At 41.8% G+C, this 22,749-nt stretch overlaps 1 protein-coding gene across 3 annotated transcripts in view; it reads right to left on the bottom strand.

The window, feature by feature from the left end:
- Positions 1-12,673: 12,673 nt before the first annotated feature.
- Positions 12,674-22,749, bottom strand: part of LOC120741382 (golgin subfamily A member 6-like protein 22) — a 92,569-nt gene continuing 82,493 nt past the window's right edge. For all 3 annotated transcript variants that reach the window (XM_040044250.1, XM_040044252.1, XM_040044253.1), the window contains 4 exons: positions 22,597-22,690; positions 22,459-22,499; positions 17,298-17,400; positions 12,674-14,435 (listed from right to left, as the gene is read on the bottom strand). In XM_040044250.1, coding sequence (XP_039900184.1) covers positions 14,052-14,435; positions 17,298-17,400; positions 22,459-22,499; positions 22,597-22,690 — 622 coding nt within the window. In that variant the 3' untranslated portion in view covers positions 12,674-14,051. The remainder of the gene's footprint in view (positions 14,436-17,297; positions 17,401-22,458; positions 22,500-22,596; positions 22,691-22,749) is intronic.

The raw sequence follows: 22,749 nt of genomic DNA, 5'->3' as shown, positions 1-22,749 counted from the left end.
GGTAATATATAGCAAATAACGAAAGAATGTTTATGTTTGATCATATCCGAGCCTCATGTACTACATGACCCTGCAGTGTTTTAAAATCAGATTACCCAATGTTCACCTGTTTTTAATTACGCTTACTGTGTGTGGAATTTCAAGCACTGCACAGGGGGGGCTGCAGGCGTCTCGAAAAGGTTTTACTCTCTTGCACATAATATGCTGCACACCGGCATATACATATGTAAAGCTATATGAATCATACACCCGTTTTCCTGTCTTTGTACTTCTCATGCTTCCTTTGCCTCGATTATCTCCGCCTGGACCAAGTTTATTATAAAGTGCACATAATTCTTTTCTTCTTTTTTTTTTACCTTTAAGACACAAGTCCCAGGTAGCTTTATTATTAATTCACAAAATTACCAGACTATAACTTTGCATTGCTGTGCATATTCTCTTCATTACGCTTGTTCCTTCAACCATTCAGTCTGAGGTTTGTATAATGAAGATTTACTGTATATTATGCAGATAGAGACCCTTTTTTCCCTTCAAGACAGCCAATAAAAACTTACTTCAAGTCGTTCTGTGTCAGGGTCTAGTCAGAAAATTAATGCAATAAAAACACACATATGTCCTTATAAAAGTTAATGAATATAAGTATAAACAGTGGGACATCGGCATAATTTCGCGTATATTGTGAGCGGGGCTAAGTTAGTTTGTCTGGACTGCTCTGGCGGCAGCGAGCGCTACAGAGGAGGTAGTTAGGGCCTGGTTCTCTGCCAAGCTAAACTCCTGAAGCATGCAGAGGGCTAATGCTCTGCCTCTGATGTGTGGCACTGAAAAACCACAGGACCACTCTCAGGGTCCACTAAAACTCCATCACTCACTCACACCCTGGTGGAGACGGAGAGATGGAGCGAGAGCAAGACCCATCGAGGGAGAAGGCAGGGTAAGAGAGTGATAGAGGTGAAGGGAGAGGGGGAGAGAAGGAGGAAATAGAGAGAGTACAGTCACAGTGTTGCGACCGCGTGATTGAGGAATGGCTGCATATGAAGGGGGGGGGGGAGAAAAGGGGAAAAGCGAGGTGGAAAAATAGAGCGGCTGTATAGTCGAGGTGTCTTAATGCATATTCCACTCATCTTTTCTCCTCTAAAATTTCTCATTCCTCAATGGCGGGAGGGAAATCAGATAGCCTATATCAGATGGAAACCAGTGGGAGATCCTGGAGTAGATCAAAAGGTGTGGCTGTGGCTTAGATAAGTCTACCCACCATCCAGACACAGTTCATCTGTCTTAAATGGCTGCTCATTTCTCTTGTCAGATAGGGGTAATGCTATATATAGCAGTGATTAAGATGTCTGAAGCAACTCTCGTAGTCTTTAGTCAACAGGAGACTTCCAAGGCCTCTGCTAGCACTGAAAGGGTATTTGTTTTAAATTAGCTGTTGTTTCAGGGTTCTATACTTTCTGACACAGTGATATAGCCGCGGTATACGCTTTCATTATGGCACACATCTACTTAGCTGATCTTGTTAAAGTACAAATATTATGCTGGCTGAGGTACGCATGGTGATTTCACTGTTTGCTTTTCAACCAAGATGAAGCCAAGAAAAGTAAAACTTCTGGCACCGAACTGCAAGATGTGTTTTTATCCATTTGCAGAGCTACGATGACCCTGACAACATGCTGATACCTTAAGATGAAGATATATGGGTTTTTTTAAGTCACCTTTAAGAGTAATTTGAAGCTTAAGTGGTTTATGTCTTATGTTATACTTCGCTTACTGTATACACCAATGTCCCATCCAACTAAGTCATTTTGTCAGATCTGATAGTAGCGTCTGTCATTTCCCGGAAAAACTGTTTTCTAAAAAGTTGATAACTCATCCTGCACTAGGGGGGATGTACTAATTTTGTGCCTAATGAAATGGCACAAACTGCCGTATCAGTGCTGGTATAGTGTGAAAGGTTCGTGCTTGAGAATGGTGTGAGTACCAAGTGTGAAAGAACGCTAAAAGCTTATTCCATGCGACAATGGTCAATGCGAATTTCTCTGTTGGCTTTCATTAAATTCCTACACTTTATTTATTTTGTCTTGCAGCAACAGAATTCTCACAGAACTCACTCACATTACATTTTCTAAATGTTTCAACAATATGATAAGCAATGCATTTATATCATTTTATATTAATACATGCCATTTAAATCTTTGTTTTGGAAATAAGGCAGAATGTTTTTTGGTAAACTGAGAAGGAAAAATAGCCTAATATGGGTAAAACCTCTGCTCACAGAGAGACTCTTCATCTCTCTGTGAGCATATATTTAAAAGGTTAAATATTTTAATTCAAATGAAGTTATTTGGAAGATTCTTCACTTAGTCAAAAAACAAAGAAAAAAAATTAAACAGCTCTTGCTGCGGGTCAGTTTTTGTAACTACTTGCAAACTTCAGATATTGCGATACTTCCTTTCTTGGGTTTTAATATAATATGGAATGTCTGGCCAAGTGTTACATTACGATTAGACGGGTTTCGACACGACCAGCAGATGCCTTTATTGCAGGAATTGGCCTTTTTAGTGGCCTTCAGTGAGGAAACTTTCACTTCAGTGTCAGTTTGTGAAACCCGTACAGCGCTTTTGCAATCTCCAAGGCCCCTTCACCGGTATAGCAGGCCAAAAAGGACCGAGACTCGCACATATGTACTTTCAGCATGGAGTCTCTTGCTACTGCTGCATGATGTCACTGGCAAACACTCGACGTGGGGAACACACGGCCAAACAGCGAAACAATTTGTTTAATCATAAAGTGCATTTACATAAGGCAATGGCTGCATAAATGAATGCATAATTGAACAGGTTAATGCATAATGTAGTGCTCCCCAGGGACAATAAATAAAGTGCCTTTTGAAAATGTGCGAGACAGAAAAAAGATCGAGTGAGAATGAGGGAGAGAGACGACACTACCCGCCAAGCGCCAACAAAACATGAAACACGTTCAGCGAGACAATGCCAAGGCCAGCAGAGTAGAGAGAGAAAGGGAGAAAGAAAGAAAGGAATATGGCAGGAAATAAATAAATAAAAAGGTGAAGCCTTGCTAAGAGGATTTCAGGACATGCTTCGTTTCTTTCCATAATCTGTCTATTAGCACCAAAGTATTTCCAGCTCTCATAACCATGGCAGCGACACTATTAGTGACAAGCTCACACACCAATACAACTTAACATAGTCTCCTGGGAATTTATCCTTTACTTTCTGTCTCCTCTCTTTCTTTTGCCTCTTGTTTTGTCTTTCTCTTTCTTTCCTTAGCTACCACTCTTTTTTTCATTCTATTTCCTCTCTTCTATCTCATTATAACACTACCACTCTCTTTCCCACTCTCAAAACCCTGCGTGATTTATTTTGTTGATACACACTTGGCTTGTCAAGCAACAGCAGATATTAATAAGTGTATAATCTCTAATCAAGATCAGAGCAGAAGGGGCATCTAGTGATCAGCACAGACACATGATTACAGTTCTGCTATACTGTCATTAGTACACTGCAGCTTCTCCTTTGGTGAGAAAGAAAGGAGAAAAAAAACATGACAGGATGTGTAAATGAAAATCACGCTGTCTGTGAAGGTCAGATGGTGAATTTAGTTCTTTTTCTACTTACACTAATTTTTTTTATGGCTTTAATCTATTCCAGGTAAAGTATGCGCAGACAGATTTGCACAATAAAACGGAGATATGTCAGTTCTGCATTATTCTGCTTACAACTCGAGCCTTGTTTAACAACAGCTGCGCTCCAGAAATGCTGACTACATATGCGACCAGTGCAAAACACCACATTTCACATAGTTTTCACACATTGTTGTAAAAGAATTATTTGTAAAGGTTGCAGCACTGCGTGACTAAAAAACCCCAAATAAAAACAACAAAGACCTCAAAAACAATACTTACAAACTTTTTTAACAACCGATACTGAATGTGATGGAAAGATGCTAAAAGCCTCAAAAACAGGCACCAGATGATTATGTTAATTATATAAACTAGGATGTTATTGCTGAAAATGATTCAGTTTGACTTTTCATCAGCAGATGCAGACAGTAAATAAATAAATTCAATATGAAACAGCTGATGTTCTTTAAATGTCTGGAAGACTGCAGTTCATCAGTGAGTCAGTCCCTATCAACTGAACCATGCTAACCTTAGCTTACAACTTACTGTTCAACCCTTTTCATCCAAATAGGATGAATACTTTCTTGCTTCTAGATAGGTAAATAAATAGTGACAGCTATAATGCTTTACAGGGAATACAAATGAGTGACATCCACAGACAGTATAAAACATGGACGTAGATTCCAGGTCAGAATAATGAAGCCAATGAGGAAGCGCTTTAAGCCTGCATTGTGTCTGAAGGCCACCAGAGGGCGATAGCTGTGGTTGCAAAAACCCTTCCGGTTCTATAGGGTGGGCCATTTATATGGATACACCGTAATAACATGGGAATGGTTGGTGATATTAAAGTCCTGTTTGTGGCACATTAGTATATGTGAGGGGGCAAACTCCTCAAGATGGGTGGTGACCATGATGGCCATTTAGAAGTCGGCCATCTTGGATACAACTTTTGTTTTTTCAATAGGAAGAGGGCCATGTGACACATCAAACTTATTGGTAATGTCACAAGAAAAACAATGGTGTGCTTGGTTTCAACGTAACTTCATTCTTTCATGAGTTATTTACAAGTTTCTCTTTGTTCACAGCCACAGTCGAAGAGGTTAACACGTGAGGAGCGGATCAAAATTGTGTTAATATCTGGTGAACGGAGTAACCGGGTCATTGCAGCAGATTTCAATGCAAGACACCCTACGAGACCACCCATCTCCCATGCTACAGTTGGCAAACTGCTTGCTAAGTTTCGTGAAACTGGTTCAGTGTTGGATTTGCCAAAATGTGGACGCAAGAAAACTGTCACCAATGAAGAAACATCAGTGGCTGTCCTAGCTTCATTCAGCAAGAGCCCACAGCGGAGCACTCGTCGCATGTCACTGGAGAGTGGCATTAGTCGAACATCTCTTCAGCGGATATTAGCTACTCACAAATGGCACCCTTACAAACTCCAGCTACTGCAGCATCTCAACGAGGATGACACAGATCGGCGGACAGAATTTGCAGAATGGGCAAAACAAAAATTGGAACAGGACCCTCAGTTCACGCAGAAGATTTTGTTCAGTGATGAAGCAAACTTTTATGTAAATGGTGAAGTTAACAAACAAAACCACCGCTATTGGTCTGACACTAACCCACATTGGATGGATCCCTCCAAGACTGTTGGTACAACAAAAGTGATGGTTTGGTGTGGTATATGGGGTACAACGATAGTGGGTCCATTCTTCATCAATGGAAACCTCAAGGCCACTGGATATTTGAAATTGCTACATGATGATGTGTTTCCCTCTTTATGCACTGAAGCTGGCACGTTCCCTGAGTTTTTCCAGCAGGATGGTGCACCACCACATTATGGGTGCCAGGTCAGAGCATTCCTAGATGAACAGTTTCCTGGAAAGTGGATTGGTCGTCGTGGGCCAGTTGAATGGCCCCCAAGGTCTCCCGATCTGACCCCCTTAGACTTTTATCTTTGGGGTCATCTGAAGGCAATTGTCTATGGTGTGAAGATACGAGATGTGCAGCACCTGAAACTACGGATACTGGATGCCTGTGCTGGCATTTCTCCTGCGGTGTTGCTATCAGTGTGTGAAGAGTGGGAGAAGAGGGTTGCATTGACAATCCAACACACAATGGGCAGCACATTGAACACATTTTATAAGTGGTCAGAAACTTTTAAATAACTCATGAAAGAATGAAGTTACGTTGAAACCAAGCACATCATTGTTTTTCTTGTGACATTACCAATAAGTTTGATGTGTCACATGGCCCTCTTCCTATTGAAAAAACAAAAGTTGTATCCAAGATGGCCGACTTCTAAATGGCCACCATGGTCACCACCCATCTTGAGGAGTTTGCCCCCTCACATATACTAATGTGCCACAAACAGGACTTTAATATCACCAACCATTCCCATGTTATTACGGTGTATCCATATAAATGGCCCACCCTGTATATAAGTCTATGGGGAAACAACTTTCTCACTTGACTCTGTAAATAGATTTCCTGCCGAGTTCGTGGTCTCAGTCACTCATCTGGGTGAAACATCAGTTTGAAGGTCAGATCCACCCCTCCTCGTCACACCCAGTTACCAAAAAGTTCATCTTGGGGCTTCAAAATAGGACTTCAGAACCCAATGGAAGATGTCAAGGGAGCCGTGTCTATTGTCTAATGATGGTGTAGCCCTACTTTGCTTTGGTATGAAACGTAGATTCGCTTATCGGAGTTATGGGCAAAGTTAACTGCATTTTACCAGTTGGTATCAGCCACTTGTCGATGCAGTGGCTCCTTTAGTGATTCAGGCTTTATTAACTAAGCATACTCAAGAATACAGTAAATACCTAATCTGTAATCTGTACTGTAACTCTAACATGATCTGTGAGGAAATAGCAAATATTTGTAGATATGTTAAGTTGAAGAGACAGATAGACAGAGGGCTGTTGATTGCAAAAGACGTCCCAATGATACAAATCTCTCTTTGGATGATGTTACATTAAACTGATTAGAGGCAGATTTTGACTGTCAGTCCACTCAACTGATTAGCAATAACAGAACACACATACACACACAAAAAAAACTCTTCCTGACAGTCTGAAAGGGAATCACAGTCCATCTCTGCACAGCACCTCCTTTAAAACCCCCGATACATCCAACAACTAGAAGAAACTGAAACAAAACAAACCGGCTGTGTTCATTAAAGCCGCTATTGTGTGAGTCTCCGAATACACTCAGATACCTGTCAATGCCTGTTTGCATCGGGGGGGCACCGCGACGCAAACGCCGCACGTGTGTACGTGGCTGTCAGGTGAGATTGTAGCATTTACACTGTGATCTGTCACACCTGATTACAGATACATGTTTCCTTCTCTCTGTGTCGCGCGCTGCAAATACGCGTGATGCCCGCGCGAGCGTGAGCGTGTGACAGGCAGGCATCAGCGGAGGTTTGGCGGCTGATGACAGCGCCGCGACCTCTGATGACGCCCTCCATTTTGTCACTGGTGACTCACGCAGATTACCCCCAGCGCCATCTTCTTACTCTGTATGCTAATGAAACAGAGAGCGGGAGTAATGAGAAAAGAGTGACAGATAAAAAAATGAGTGGGGGAATATAGAAAAAGGAATAGGAAACAGTGTGTAGAAGAATACATGAGAGAATTGAGAGAATTAGAAACATGACCCAAAGTGTTTGTAAAGAGGAGTCACCGAAAGGGAGGCCACATGTGTGAACGTACACAGCGAAAGGGAGAGATAAAAAATATAGAATGTGGGGGAGAGAGAAAGAGAGGGGAGGGAAAAAGGAGACTAATGAAGGTCATCGGCTGCTGATTCTATATTGGGGGCTCCCTTGGATAGAATTTAGGGAGAGAGGTAGGGGAGGTGAGTGTGATGAATATGATTATAGTTGTGTGAGTGTGTGTGGCAGTAATGAATTCAGGGTGTGGGATAGAAATGGGATATAGGTCTCCGAGAGTGTTGAATTTCAAACAGGGACGCTGACTGCTCGCCGCCTTGGCACTGATCATTCCGGTTGGCTTCCTTGTGTCCGGGCGTAGGTGCGTGTTTGTCTGTGAGCTTTGCGCCAAGGTAGCAGGTGTAAGACACGATCCGGCCTTCTGTAATTTATGTGAAAACAGAGCTGTCGTGAGATGTCATTAGCTAAAAGGCAAATTTCATTATTTCGCTAATGTGGAGCGTGATGACTCTTTTTGATGTCTCCTTCCAACCCCCCCCCCCCCTTTCTTTTTCCCCTTTCCTACCTGCTCCCTCTCTTTCCCCACCCCATCCACGCCTCCCGCTGCCTTTTTATCTATTTACCCCTCCTGTCTCTCATCCCCCATCCTCCCTCTCCTCCTCTTCTGTCCCCTCCTCATTCAGAGGATCTCCTTATTCAGAGCAGCGTTTCCTTTCAAGGTTGAAGAAAATGGCCATGTGTCTGCATGTGTGTGTGTGTGCGGAAAGTGGGAGTGATTTTCATTCATGGTCCTGCTGAAGGAGGTGATGGTGACTCACCTTCAGCCACAAACCACCACACACACACACACACACACACTCATACACACCTTGCACTCCTTCCTCTCCTCCCAGCCTTTGATGTGTGTTTGAGCCCATAGCTAATCAGGTAGCATCAGGCCTAGTCCTCATTTCCCCTTCACACCAGCCCCATTAGGGAGAAGGCTTTCTGGAGCAGGCCGATAAGGACAATATGCTCTTCTTTGGCACTCTCTCTTCCATATATACCCCCAAATCTCACACTACTCACTTTCTTTCTTTTTCTCTCCCTCTGCTCCCTTCCCATCTTTCCCCCTCGCTCAGTCTCCAGCGTCTCTTCATTCCTTCATCTCTCATACTTCTTGTCACAGGTTTCTCTCACTTTTCACTTTTCTTTCTAAATGTCCCATTACTCCTCCGTCCCATTACTCCTCCTCTGCCTCTTCTTTTCTCTCCTCTTTCCCCCATCCCAACCTCTCTGCTCTCTAAATCACACCCAGCACCTCCTTTCCTTGCCTCCTTTGTCAGTCTCCCTCTGCATCCATCGTTCACTCTGGTTTCCCCCAGCAGTCCCAAACTTACTCCCCAAATCCCCAGCTACATTCTTTCAGTCTCTTCCCTCATGCATCCCTCTTTCACTACTCTTACACTTCCTTTTTCCTTTCCTTGTAGTCCTTAATGCTTCCTCGCCTCATATTACCTTGTAATCTCTCCTTCCTGCTAGGGCTCCTACTGTCGCACATTCCTCCATTTCCTCTTACCACTTCTTTCACTTTTGGGTAAAACTTTTTGAGACATTGCTCATATTGTCAACTTGGCCATTTGTGGTCAAAATATTGGTTCTTTTTCTTAGTTAGTTGTGCATTCGGTAAACAGGGCAGCTTTTCACTTTCATTGACTAATAGCATACGCACAACATTCATGATCCTCTTCATTTGTGAGCTTAATTAATGATTGTAAGATACATTTCTCCAGGCAACCAAGTAGATAATGGAAGATGCACCAGTTTTCATTTCAGTTTCATTAATTTATTTTGTAAGCTGTCTGCTATTTGCTACGCAATAATAATTGTACCTATATCATGGCCACTAAGCTGTACACCTCAAGGTTACACGTCTCTGGTAGTTCAATAAATTTAATAAACATATTATTCCACAAACAGCTGTGGCCAGAGGTATTACGTCTTCAAGCTGTCCATGCCATTCATGTAAACATGATATTTCTTAAACTCCTCAAGAAAATTTTTTCAAACTCGACAAAACGGTTCACTTGGACTCAAGGATGAACTGATTGCATTTTGTAGGTCTTAGTTCAGGGTCACCTCACATCTGTCCCGCTTTCGTGAAGGTGATATATCAGACGCCTGCGGGGAATTTTATTATACAAACGTTCACTTGGACTCAAGGATGAACTGACGATGATGAAAACGAATTTTGTTCCCACACCTTGAGGGGCTTCTTTGAAATTTGACACAGTGATTCATTTGTACTCAAAAAGGAACCTTACAAAACAGATTTGTGGCCATGATTTAAGAAACTGTGCGCTAATTATACAATTTAACACACACTGTAAAGAAGAGACAAATGGTTACTGGACTCCAATATGTTGTAAACCCCATCCCCACTGACCCCGCCCATCCCAGATTAGCTCGACAATCTGGGAACACTCAGTATTGCCTAATTTGAAAAGTTCTCTAGTCAGAAAACTGTTGTTTTATTTTTCCTGACAACAAGTAGCATTGGGATACTTGAGTTAACAGCTGACTGTAAAATCGATGTTTGTGGTCTTCTGTTGTCCAACAGAAAACATAAAAGCATGATGTTGGCAATGCAAAAGCCTCAGTTCCCAATAGTGCCACACATGATGTGAATAAAATCCGAATCCAGCGCTGAAATAAGTATGGTTTAATGTTTATTATCTTAGCTGCTGAGTACAGAAATATCTTACACATGCAAGTTTTTATTGGACAGTTTTGCATCACAACTGCATCTTTGTGGAAGCTTTATTCTCTTTTCTGTTTTTCTTGCATCGGACAAAATAGATATTTTTTACATGACTGTAATTAGTCCTTAGAAAAAGGGAACACGGGTTTTTCCCTTTTTGCAAGGAATAAGGAATACCAAGGAATACTTTCATTTAAGCAAGAGTTAGAGTTTGAATGTAGGCTTATTGCCATTTTATAGTCTACAAGTCATACATATTTAGTATGCAAAATAAGCGAGTACATCGCTGTGCACTGTCACTTAAATGTTGACTCATTTAAAGCTGTATCACCTCTCAATAAGTGGATTATTTCTAAGCTGACAAGTAGAATATTTTCATTTATAAATGACTAAAACAAGACTATATTTAGAATACTCAAACACCACAGTTTATAAATTCAGTGAAACTAAAGCTAATACACTATGGTAACTTTCGCATGTAAGAAAATATATTTCATATAAGCCTGATTATTACAAACTGTCATGTAAACACCATAGTTGTATTAAATCTGTGCAATGCATCTACATGAATTGAAAGAACTGCCAAAAATCTGCTCTGATTGGCTTTAAGTGTGGAGGTCATACAGAAAGACACACGATCAATTAACAATGAGTTAAAGCACACATCTACAGCAGTAATTAGGAGGTACAGAATGGGCCACAGTACCAACGATCACGGCCACAGTGGTTTCCTCCTAAAATAAACCTTTGGAGAATGTGCTGCATGTACAAACTAGCAGTGAAAACCAGACAAGACAAGAGCAAGGACTTCAGACTTAGTATAGGATCAATGGAAATCTGAGTTTCAGTGACAGCTTAGACAGTTCGAAGGACATTAAATAATAGACGACAAAGAAAAAACGCTTTTGTGCTCTTTGATTCAAACGATAATGTTAAACTTTGCAAAAGAATACAAAAAGAAGCCTGATGAATCCTGGGAGGTCATTCGGACTTTTGTTCAACTCAGATGGGGTGCAGTATGCCTGGCCTACACTACACTACCACAGTGAATCCACAGTCCTGACAGTGACTCAGGGCGGGGCTTAATGAGTCACTTGATGAGATGATATTTAGACATGGAACAAATTTGGCTTGAATGACAATGAGTGATCGGCTAAATAGCTCATCAGCAGACAGTGGTTCAATTAACCGACTATGTGCTTAAAGACATCAGAGAGGGTCGGGCACAGATGCCACTACTGTTCAAGCCATTCCTCTTAAGGAGAGACACTTTTTATCGAACGAATCAAGTGAAACGGAATAACATTTATGCATTTTGTTGAAGTAAAGAGTGAAATGAAAATCCCTCATTTAAAAATGTTACCATTTTCTCCAGGATCAAGTTATTCAAGGGGAACGCATCTGTAAATGTTATTGAATGAATTTTGACAAAATGTCAGCTTACAAAGAAACACTCGTGAACATAGTTTGCACCATCTCTTTCGTGATTTCTGCTACAGCAGGTTTTTGCTGTAACACAAACCAGTACCATACCAGACGTGTTGTTGTGGCAACTAATAACCTTTCCTGTTGAGTTTATTAGCAGAGCTAAGGCTCTATCTGAGTTGCTCAGGTGTGGTCTATCTACACCCATTTATTGCTCCAAGTTGGCTGAAATAAATTCTTAAAATCCTTTGCAAAAGCTTCTTGTACCACAAATGCTTACCAGACAAGCTTTGAACACAATATTTGCGTATGATTATTAGCACAGGCAACCATGCAGAGACCTACAGGGAAGCCCAGACTGGAGCTGATAGAGCATACACACACAAATGTCATGGGCACTAGCATCCCAATCATTTGTATCTTGAAATGGGGATCAAATAATAAGTCGTAAACACTGTAATGAGTGCTATGATTTTCTTCAACTTCTCTGTTTTTTGTTTTAAAATCTCTCTTGCGGTTGAGGGCCCATACTGTTCACTAACAGCCCGACGCTAATTTGGGATAAAAAAAAAAAATACTGACATGCAATATTTTGCTGGTTTACCACAGATTTCCAAGGGACCACACACACAGCAGTGAAGTACCACACATGCTCATTTGATAAAATTAGGTTAGGAAGGAGACCGTAGTGTGCTTTTCTGTCTTTGTGAGAGAAGAGCTCATGGTGTGGAAATTAAGAGCCTGCATGTAGTTGTGTGCGTAAATGTGTGCATTTGTGTTTGTGTGTGTGTGAGAGAGGCTGACTAATCCCTCCACAGAGCTGAAACGAGTTAAAAACACATCAAAGGGAAGCTTAACCTCTGTGAAACCTCACCGGGTTTTCAAGAACAACAAATGATCATTCTCCTCATTGTTTCCAGGGGGACTCTTTTCACCGCCGCGCTGCTGACTTTTCCCTCAGTCCTGGGAGTTTTCAAAAAGCCTGTGGTTTCATTTTTAATGACTGTGCCATTTGTGAAAGTGTGTGTGAGTGTGTGTTTGTGAAAAGAATATGCGTGTGTGGATGTGTGGGTAGGTGCACGCGTGTGTGTTTGCACATAAAAAAAGGATATTTTTGAGTGTGACATGGCAAATGAGGAAAACAAAGCTAACAAGGACATGCAGCTCCGCTCGAAATCATTAAAATGTATGACATCCTGACCAGCTATACAACCGCTATATATGTATAAATATAAAGAACCAATGAAGGATAAAAAAAAAAAGAAAAAGTGGGTTTGGAAGACAGGAAGGTGGACACGGTGACAGAGAAAGGCAAGATGAAGAAGCTAGTTGTGGCCTGAGACCTGCTTTTCCTAGAATTCTCATTATCACAGTGTTCCCTCTTTATAACTTTGGATATGCACATGCTTCCTCTGCGAGTCTTTATTTGTGCGAATGAGAGTTGCTCTTATTCAAACACTTGAAACATGAATAGAGGAACGCGTGCCCTATAGAGCTACATGTTATCCCAGGTCCCAAACTCATTTTAGATCTTTCAATGGAACGATTTTACTTCCTAGAAAGGTACTTACCCGTATCAGCATCGATGCCTGACTCAGCAGTCGTATAATTTTTTTTACAAAAGCCTAATTAACGAGTACCACTGCCAGTTATTGTTACAGTACAAGCATCCAACTGGCAGAAATAATATATTTTTGGCACACTGACATGCAAAACAAAAGTGGGGAGGAATATAAAGACGCTTGCAAATATGTGTTTTTATTTTGCTACCGTCACAATACGGGGCACAGAAAAAAAATCAATAAACAGTTTTGAAAGTATAAAACATAATATCAGACAGCTAATACACCCAATCACGCGAGCACGCGCTCGCCCACAGTCGCTCAAAGAGAGACACGAGTACACAGACACATAATGTACTCAAACATAGAGACGCACGGCCACATTCACCGCAGCAGACGCGGGACACGTGGTGCACAGCTGGAGCATAATCAGAGGCTGCGTTACTGCCATTTACATCAACGTCTGAACCACGCCTGTGGATGGATCATGTGCTGTTTCTCATTTATCCAAGCGGCACTCATCTTCAGATCTACTGTTTAACTCTATCTACATTAAGTTTCTTGTTTTGATTAGTTCATTTGTGCATTTAAGGTGCAAAAATCTGGTTATAGCTCAAGTGAACTGTTGGGAATTTTCAAATAAGTGCATTTGAGATTTTGTGCTCACTGCTGCAGTTTTGCTGCAGAATAATATTATTAATTGAAGATGTAATTGCTTGAAGCACTGAAACATTTTTGAGGACACAGTCAGTTATCATAATTTTAAGTCTATCTAAGTAATCTGTCAATGTGAACGTTTTCTTGGCATAAATCGTTGCATGGAACAGCAGTACCCATATAAATATGGCTGAAGAAATTCCATTATTTTCTGTTTCTGAGCGCCCCCTTAGGCACAAAGAACTATGGGACTTGACTTTGACCTGCAGGACATTAACCTCATCCTGGGTATGCTCCCCAGCGAGAAGCTGAAGGTCAAAAGCCATGGCAGGTCAAAGTCTTCAGGGGGCTTCATTTTGCCGGATTCCTGCTTGTCCCCTTAGACCCGGCATCTTCCACAGAGGCGGAGAAAGCGCACTTGGAAGACGGCCTAATCAAGGACGCTTTATCCGAAGCCTTGGACTCACCTGGTCTCTCTACTCTGACTGTAGTCGGCTTGGTTTGAGTCCCATTAGTGTCCCCTGTCACTGGGACTATACTCAGAAGACGAGGCAGGCCCAGGGATGAGGGAAGGGAGGCACAGATAGGAGGGCTGACACTGAGAGAGAGTGGGAGGTGGATGGTGGTTGTAGGGGGAGGAGGAAGGGGCCCACTCCTCTCCACTTGTCTATGCATGGACCTCTCTTCTTCCAGCTGCCTACGCAACCGCTTATTCTCCTGACTGAGATTGCCTAACTACAGAGAAAAAAAGAAAGAAAATTACACAGAGAAGCACATGTGCAGACAAAGAGATTAATATGTTTGTGTAGCCAAAGGAACAGTGGCAAATTTTTGAGAAGTTTCCAAAAAACACGGCTCTCCTTTAGCCGAAGCAGTGGAATCACACAACTCGAATCAAAGTTAGTAATAAATATCAACCATCAAAAGTGAACAGCTATCGTGCTCATCAAGTAACTGACATTCCATTATGTGATTAATTCATCATCTTTCACAGTCGCTTTCATGCCTGTTGAAACAGAAATGCAAATGGAAAATTGCAAGGGGGTGGGGGGGTGGGGTTCAGGATTGTATTGTGTTCACAGTTTGAAATGGTTGCAAGTGGGAGTCATGCGACAGTGTAAATTTCTACATGAAAACAGCCAATTTGAGCGATCATTAGAGGTCGATTTGACACAAAATCATCCGTGACACAAAACAAATCGCACATCGTCAGGACATGATTGGGCTCCCTGAAACACAATTATAGACTAGCTAAATTGAGGATTTTTTGTTTTATTTGTGTGTGTGTGTGACAAGGACATTTGGGTAAAGGCAGCGTGGAGTGTGAGTTAAAACATGGCTTTTAATACAAAAAATAAAAGCATTTATGTTTGTTGTAAAAGCTCGGTAATTATATGCAAAATATGCCAGTCTAAAAATTGTAATAAGGTAGATAAAAGAGAGCAAAAGATATGAAATAATGTATTTTTAGCTGTGAGTACGAGTAAAATAAGAAATTAAAGGATGTAAAGACAAAAAAGACTCATCGGGTAATGACAGTTGCACTCATCCACATCTGTTTTTAAGTGTGTGTGTGCGTGTAAAAACTGTGGTTAAAGAATGATGTCACATTAACATGTCTGGCCATGTGTGAGTCTGCGTGTGTGTGTGCGTGAAGGAGAGAGAAAAACACAAACGGAGATGAGACAGACACATTTCCGGATGGTTCTGCTAATATTACCCGTCCAGACATCGTACGCATGCACACAGACACAGAGAGACACACACATGCTCAATAAACTCTGAGCACGGGTCTTAGGCTTAACCCTCGAAGAACCAATGGCATGTCGACGTGTCAAACGATCATAAGATGCTTAAAAGGTATTTACTATCCTCAACAGGCAAACCTCCTGCAACACGTCCATTTTCAGTCATGCCAAAAGCAATAACAATTCTAGATGAAAAACACAGAGTCTGACATTTATAATTAACTGCACGCGACCGGTTTAATTTTTCCTCATCTTTTGTGGCTCTGGATGCTTTTCTAATTGTAAGGCGGGGGGGTTGAAATTAAAAATCACAGCTTGTCTCCTCAACCTTAACTTTCCGTGGGTGAATTGGTGTGCATATATGTGGATGAAAAGGACACAAGGATGCGTATAAGTAGGGGAGAAGGGAGTTAAGCATGTGTGCGTGCGTATTTTTCCACAGTTTGTATAGTTTTAATGCAAATTATGGCAATTACAGAACTATAAAAGAGTTGCATAAAAACTGTTCAGCTGCCTAATGCCTGTTTTAATTGTCGCGTGTAGCCACGAGACAACCTGGATATCATCAGAAGAACGATACCCTGCTGCTGATCGAGTCTCGAAAAGAATCTCGATTTTTAGTCCTCTCGTGTTCGTCTTCATCTCTGTTAATTTTCTGTGACGTTTCAAAAGTTTGCATGAAATTGGCTTGACAGTCGGATGGAAATCATGCATATGTGCTCCGTATAATGCCTTTCGGCGAGTGAGAAAGCGACGGCGTCAAACCAGTTTGTTACTATGAGTAAATACGACTGATTCAAGGAGACACAGACCTGATTTGTAACCCGACGCCTTTCATAATCTGAGTCATTCCATTCAACTTCTTTACTGATAGCTCTGTGTGCGCGCGCAAGTGTGTTCACTGCAGAGTGAGATGTTTACATCCTCTCCTTTCCTGACTGCCTGCGTGTATGTGTGTGTGTATACTGTCCATGTTGGATCGATGTGTGTAATGATTCACACTAGAGATTAAGAGGTGCTATTACACACCTGACCTGTTAAACAACACCTCTCTGTTTCTCTCTTGTCTGAGTTCTCCTCTGCGTTTCTCCATGTTCCTCTATCCTAAACCCACAGCTAATGTCATTTGCTCTTCACTGAAACAACACTGCATTAAAACTTCAACAAGTACCAGCTTTTGTCATACCCCGTCAATCAGCAGGCCACTTCACAAACTAACAAAAGTCGGGTGAGCCGCTCCCTAGGCCCTGGAGTTTTGGAGAACTGAGGGGGCTGAGGAGTACTTTTGATTTGTCTCTTCTTTGGTGATTTGTTGACTCTTGTGAAGCTCAACACAGTAAAAAATGTCAGCATTTCCCAAGAATATTCCTCTGTGTTTTTTCCCCCACATTGTTTTATCACAGCGGGCCATTTCCCTATGCTGTCATGGAGAGATCAGCACGGCTGTATTGATATACATCTCTCTCTCAGTTTCATGAAAGGGAAATCATTTACCAGTGGAAAGGAACGTCACTGCCTTTTCCCGATACGATTTGTCCCCCCCCCCCGCACACACACACCCCACTTCCCCACACCACGTACACCCCCCTACATCCCGCACCCCACCCCGCTGCCGATTTTTCACTTTTATCGTAGGAAGAGGAAATGGATGTCTGCGTGCGCCTCTGTGTAAGTGCGCTTGTGTGTTTGAAGTTGGACGCATGAAAGCTTCCTCTTCTGTGTGAGCTCAACAGCAGGTGGGCCGGTGTGTGGGTGTGTGTTTGTATCTGTCGGGTAAAAGGACTGTCAGGACCCGGTGTGTACGTGTTCTTGTGTGTGTCTGTGTGCGCGCGTGTGGACGAGCGCTTACTTGTTGATTTAGCATTCCGATGGCCTCCAGGTTGCTTTGCAGTCTGGTCTGCATGTCCTCGATTTTGCTGAGGTTTAGAGCGACGCAGCCCTTCTTTTCCATGCTGCAACACAAGTGTATGCACACAGGCAAACAAACATACATGAAAAATAAACTCTTTAAAACAGTGCAGGGAGTTTAGCGGTCTGAGAGAAAAAACAGAATAATAAAACTCTTTCCTTCTTGCAGCTCCTTTAACTGCCTTGTCTGTAGTTTAGCTTAAAAAGCACATTAAGTTTACACTTGCTTCTACCTATTCTTGCACAATGACATGCATTTGCCTGACTGAACAGTTTCAGTCAAATGTCCTCGGAAATCTGGGGCATAAAGAAGTTGGCGTGCATCATCTTCATTATAACTATCTTCATTATAACTTATTACTAAACTCAAAGATGGGTGAGCAAATGGGTTCCAGAAATCATTAAATTATATAAAAAAGTGCATATAAAGCTGGGGAAAAAAAACAAAGCAGCAAAAAACAAAAACAAAACAAACGCAAGCGCAGCCAGGGAACATTAAGAGTACAAGAAGCCATTTAAGATTTTAACTGTTTATTAAAACCGTTTTGGGAAATGACAAACAAATGTTAGGGTCTCCTATCTTCAGACCGAGGGCTGTCTAAGGAATGTCTATTAAATTAACGACGGTGGATAATGGTGCTCTGTACGGGCTGAAGAGCTTGCTGCCCCCGCTTTACGCTCTTTCTTTCATGCCCCAGTGAACCTGTCCAGTTAGCATTTGGAAAAAAAAAAACCTTCTAAATACTTTATTGAAGAGTTCTTAGCCCATTAAAGTACCACTGTACCTCCCCAATGTTAATTTTCTTGTAAAAGAGCAAGCTGGGATTTTCTATCAGAGCAGCGGACGGGAAGACGGTCCCATTTTGCCTCAGCTGAGAAGATGCGCGCACTCATTGAAACGCTAATAAATAGTCCCATTGTTCCTGTAGATGCATGCGCACGCTCACACACACGCAGTCATAAACTTTTGCCCTTATTAGTCGCAACTGAAACCATTTAAGATGTGGAAGACACTTGAGGAAGACACAAATATTTGAATTGACATTGTTTTCGGCTCCCGTGCATTTGCAGCTAACAAAGGCAACAACAAAAACAGTAGATAGTTATAACGCTGCTTAAAAACGGTACCCAGCAATCTCTTGACTATTTCCTTCTCTGATTTTTGAATCATTTATATGGATGTAATATTATTTTGCATTTCTATGGATCATCATACAACTCTGAGTTATAGCATGTAGCTTAGAGACTGAACAAAAGAAATGGTTGCTCCAAAAAAACGACACAATTTTTTAATGGCAAAAAACAAACTACAATTATAAATATATCTAGATAACATGAATATTTTTGATAAGTTCCCCCAAATATGTGCAAGAGAAACACAAAAAAAACCAATCCATACATTCCCCAGCTGACAAAATATAATCTGAGTCCCTGCATATTAGCCAACTAACTAATTTAGCTTGGCCAATATAAGTAAGAAAACCTAATTTCCTGAAAATGACATTTATAAACTGAACATAATTGCCACTGACCCTTGCAGATCTTTTAATTTCACACCCTAATGATGATACAAAGAACATTAATAAGAGAAATGCAGAAATTTCCTTTGATCTTTCAAATTTCGAATGCCGCTTGAAAGACGAGTTCCATGAGTTTCCATTGCTACAGCGAAGGGGGAGAAAAAAAAAATAACAGAAGACACAAACTTTAACCACAAGCCAATTCCATAAAATCCAAAGCGCCACATCTACACATTTTCCTCAAATGATTTAAACGCTTTCCTACGCGGTAATGTGGTCTTCAGCAGATCATGAATCATCTCCGCTGCTGAGACAACTGTGTGAGATTTATGCACTCGATGTGAGAAACCGGCGAAGTGCCGAGCGCTTGGCTTGGCGCCCGTGTAAACATGTGTTCCTGTGTTTACACGCAAACACAGATGTGTGTAATTAGCAGCCTAATCCAATCAGTGTGTGTATAATTACAGTCATTAGTGTCAAAGCCAAGCGGCCATGCTCTCTAAACCAGGCAATAAACTACGTGGTTCCTCTCCTGCTCCAGTCTCACTCATCTTTCTTATTTACTGTCCTCATTTTTGCTGTAAATTTTATGCAAGGCTCGGCTCTCTTTTCACACAGCCTCCCTCTCATCGCCGCTTTCTGCTTCTCTGTCACTTTGGTTCTCCTTGTTTGTACAAATCCTCTGCTGTGATCACTGGGTGCTCTTAATTGGAAGCACATCGTTAGCGGTGCAACTGATGAAGCCTGATGCTTTATGAGCGCTTCCCCCACATGGGTTGTGTCAGGCAGCCACTGAGTCAGTGCTGCCAGAGGCAAACAGCATCAATCTCTGTTTCCGCCACTCACTGCATATCAATGTGTACTGGTATCATATTTTCAGATATTAGCAGAAATCATTTTTGGGTTGTAATGTCTGTTGTCAGAGTTTATCCTTCTTCTTTTTCTTCTTAATAAGCATTTCTGCAGGAGAGAGGTGGGAGGGAAAGGAGGGGCAAGCGGCATCGAAACCCATCAGGCCACACGCAGCACTTTAGAGGGAGGTACAAGACACTTGTATAAGTGATTATCATGAGGGGCTTTAATGAGATTGTTAATTGACACTATGATGTTACTGCGCAACAAGAGTGTAACAAACTTTTTTAGTATCACCGATCCAGGGCATTAATTGTGCACATAACAACTCCTATCATTGGTTTTTAGTTTGAGCAATATCGCTTTTACCCGTAATGGCAAAATAGCCTTTTACTTTGCCACTCGGCTACTTATTTACACAGTGGAAATGAAAGGCAAGGTGTTAGTTTGATAAGAGATGTAATTTGGTCTCCGTGGCCAAAAACCTTTGACATATGGACTGTAGATTGTACATTGTTTAGGATCAAACTCTACAATCTGTTCTATGTCCAGAGCCACACCCCTGCATTGATATCACTGTCCTCATAACAAGGTTTCTAAGGTAAACAGATAAAGTTTTGCCTACTTTTTAACTCTTTCCCCCAGAAAAATGTGGCCTTCCCTGTACCCACCAAGACAACTTTTGGCACCTCAGATGAATAATTTGACGACCATTAGAGTTTTTGCAAGAGTAGCTGCATAGGCAGAGACCACGCTCACTAACTTTCAATGCACACCCAGTCATTTTGTCCTATGGGAGGCCTGAAATATAACAGAAACAGCTCGGTTCAGAAGCGTTACTCCTAGTAGGCTTTTAAGGGATTACAGTGCAAGAAAAATATATATTTGAACATCTACAATTCTACAACATCTGGAAAACAGCTGCTGACGAGAATTACAGAAACGGCTACTAAATGGATTTGGATAGACACGATGTAGTGTAAACACCGTTACACAAAAATGTCTGCTCAGACAGACATGCTTTTTGTCAAAACATCACCTTATTAACAAGCGCTTATTAGATCTGCGTGTCTAAATCTAAGTTTTCCCGTCCGTTATGGCAGCAAATTGAGCTACGAGTTGGCTGATGCTTGGAGATTTCCTTATCCTTCATCCACTAGGTGGATTTTGAGCAGAAAATGCAAATAAATATGCCAATATCATTTTTGACTCTTAAGATTTATATTTGCATGTAAAAAAGCTTCAGTTTTGCGTAATTTGTTGAGTTTTACGTAATTTGTTGAGGTTGAGAAATGCAGAAAATTTCGTTTACCGAGCTAACACAATTGCGGTCCCCTCCATCAGGCCTCTCCGCGCCTCCCTGTGGGCTTTACTTTTTCACAAAATAACAAATGCAATGAAAGGCCTTCTCATTCAAGCAGCTTTATAACAGTAGGTCAGGTAATCATAATAAATTTCTTTAATAAAGGCATATCTAATGACAAAACCTTCACCCCGTGTTGACTGCTGTCAGTGATAGTGACAGCAGACAGACATTGTTAAGATACCCCCTGTCCCACCAGTAATGAAATTTACACTCTGAATGTATACGGCTGCCTTGCAATCATGACATTATCTATTGCTTTATAGAAGTGCAATTTTAACACATATGGCATTTTTTGGTAGGTGCGAGTGTGGGGGAAGGTGTGGGCATACTAATGAAATAAAATAAATTAGGAATCAACATAATGAAGGAATGGAATAAAAAAGGGGGGCAAAGGAGGAAGAGGGGCTGGATGGGGGTGACACAATGGAAGAGGCTTTCATTCACTGTTTTTATCTCGTTCCGTGTTATTATATTCGCTCAATCAAAACCCTCTCTTATGCATACATCTATATGAACTGCCTCTCTCACTCTGTCCCTCTCACTTGCTCATTCGCAATTATGAGGGAAAGACAAAGAAAAGCGATTCATCTTTCTGTCGCGGCCCCTTAATGATATCATTAAAATGACTGACAGCTTTGAATAGCACTGGAAACCTACCCCAGTCAAAACAAATCTGATCCGTTTTGGAAACAGAGTCTGGTGGTTTGTTAGGGGAGGGGTGCAACATGAGCACATGTTAAAAAAAAATGGGGTGAGGTTAGAATGGGGCGTGGGCGGGGGAGCTGTTAATGAGGGGTACCTTAGGGGGGCTCACACTTGGGGTATGGGGAGTAGCGCTGCAGGCAGGTGCCCCCACAAACACCCCCTCTCCCGTACGCGCGCACCCTCTTTTCTCACTTCCATCCTACACCCAATCCCATCTGTGCCACGTTCATTTTCATTGGCTTAATGAACATAATAAATATATCTCCTCTCTATTGATGAATGCTATTTGGCAGCCACGGGGGTGGCAAGCAGGAGAGGATGGGCACTTGATTGAAGTGTAATCATTGTTAAAGGCCCAGCATGAATAACATATTCAGATTGAAGAAGAAGAAATAAAACAGCAGCACGTGCGCACACACGGGCACTGCTACGCACAGGTGGCCGGGCCCGCGGGGCGTTTCATTCACAACTTGGCACTCCTGCTGTTACTATCATCATCAGCTTTGTTCCGACCAGATTGTGTGCGAAAGAGCCAAACGTGGTGGCTTTTGTTACATGCTAAACTTTGATCAGCTGCTGAATGCAAACAAACGTATGCCTTTAAATGTGTGGTCACACACACACACATACACGTGCCCACATAAATGTAGATGACTCACGTTTTCCTGTCTTGCTGTACTCCCCAGTCCCGGAGATGGGCCTGCAAACAATTATAAAAAACAAACCTGTTTATGATTGACTCGCTCTTGTATCTCCTTATTTGTAGTTCATTGCTTTTCCACTCTGCCCCTGTTCACCTTGAAGAGTTCCATGTCTTTCTCCTTCTCATCCACCGCTTCTTTCAGTCTCTTTACCTCCGCCTTCAGTGTGTCATTAGCCTCCTGAAGGCATCTGACAAAAGCAGAGCGACGCGTTAAACAGAGAAATATACATAGAGAGGAAGAATAGCA

Source organism: Simochromis diagramma, unplaced genomic scaffold (assembly GCF_900408965.1).
Source record: "Simochromis diagramma unplaced genomic scaffold, fSimDia1.1 OVJJ01000602.1, whole genome shotgun sequence".
NCBI classification, from domain to species: Eukaryota; Metazoa; Chordata; class Actinopteri; order Cichliformes; family Cichlidae; genus Simochromis; species Simochromis diagramma.
This window is presented reverse-complemented; position numbering and strand designations above follow the sequence as displayed.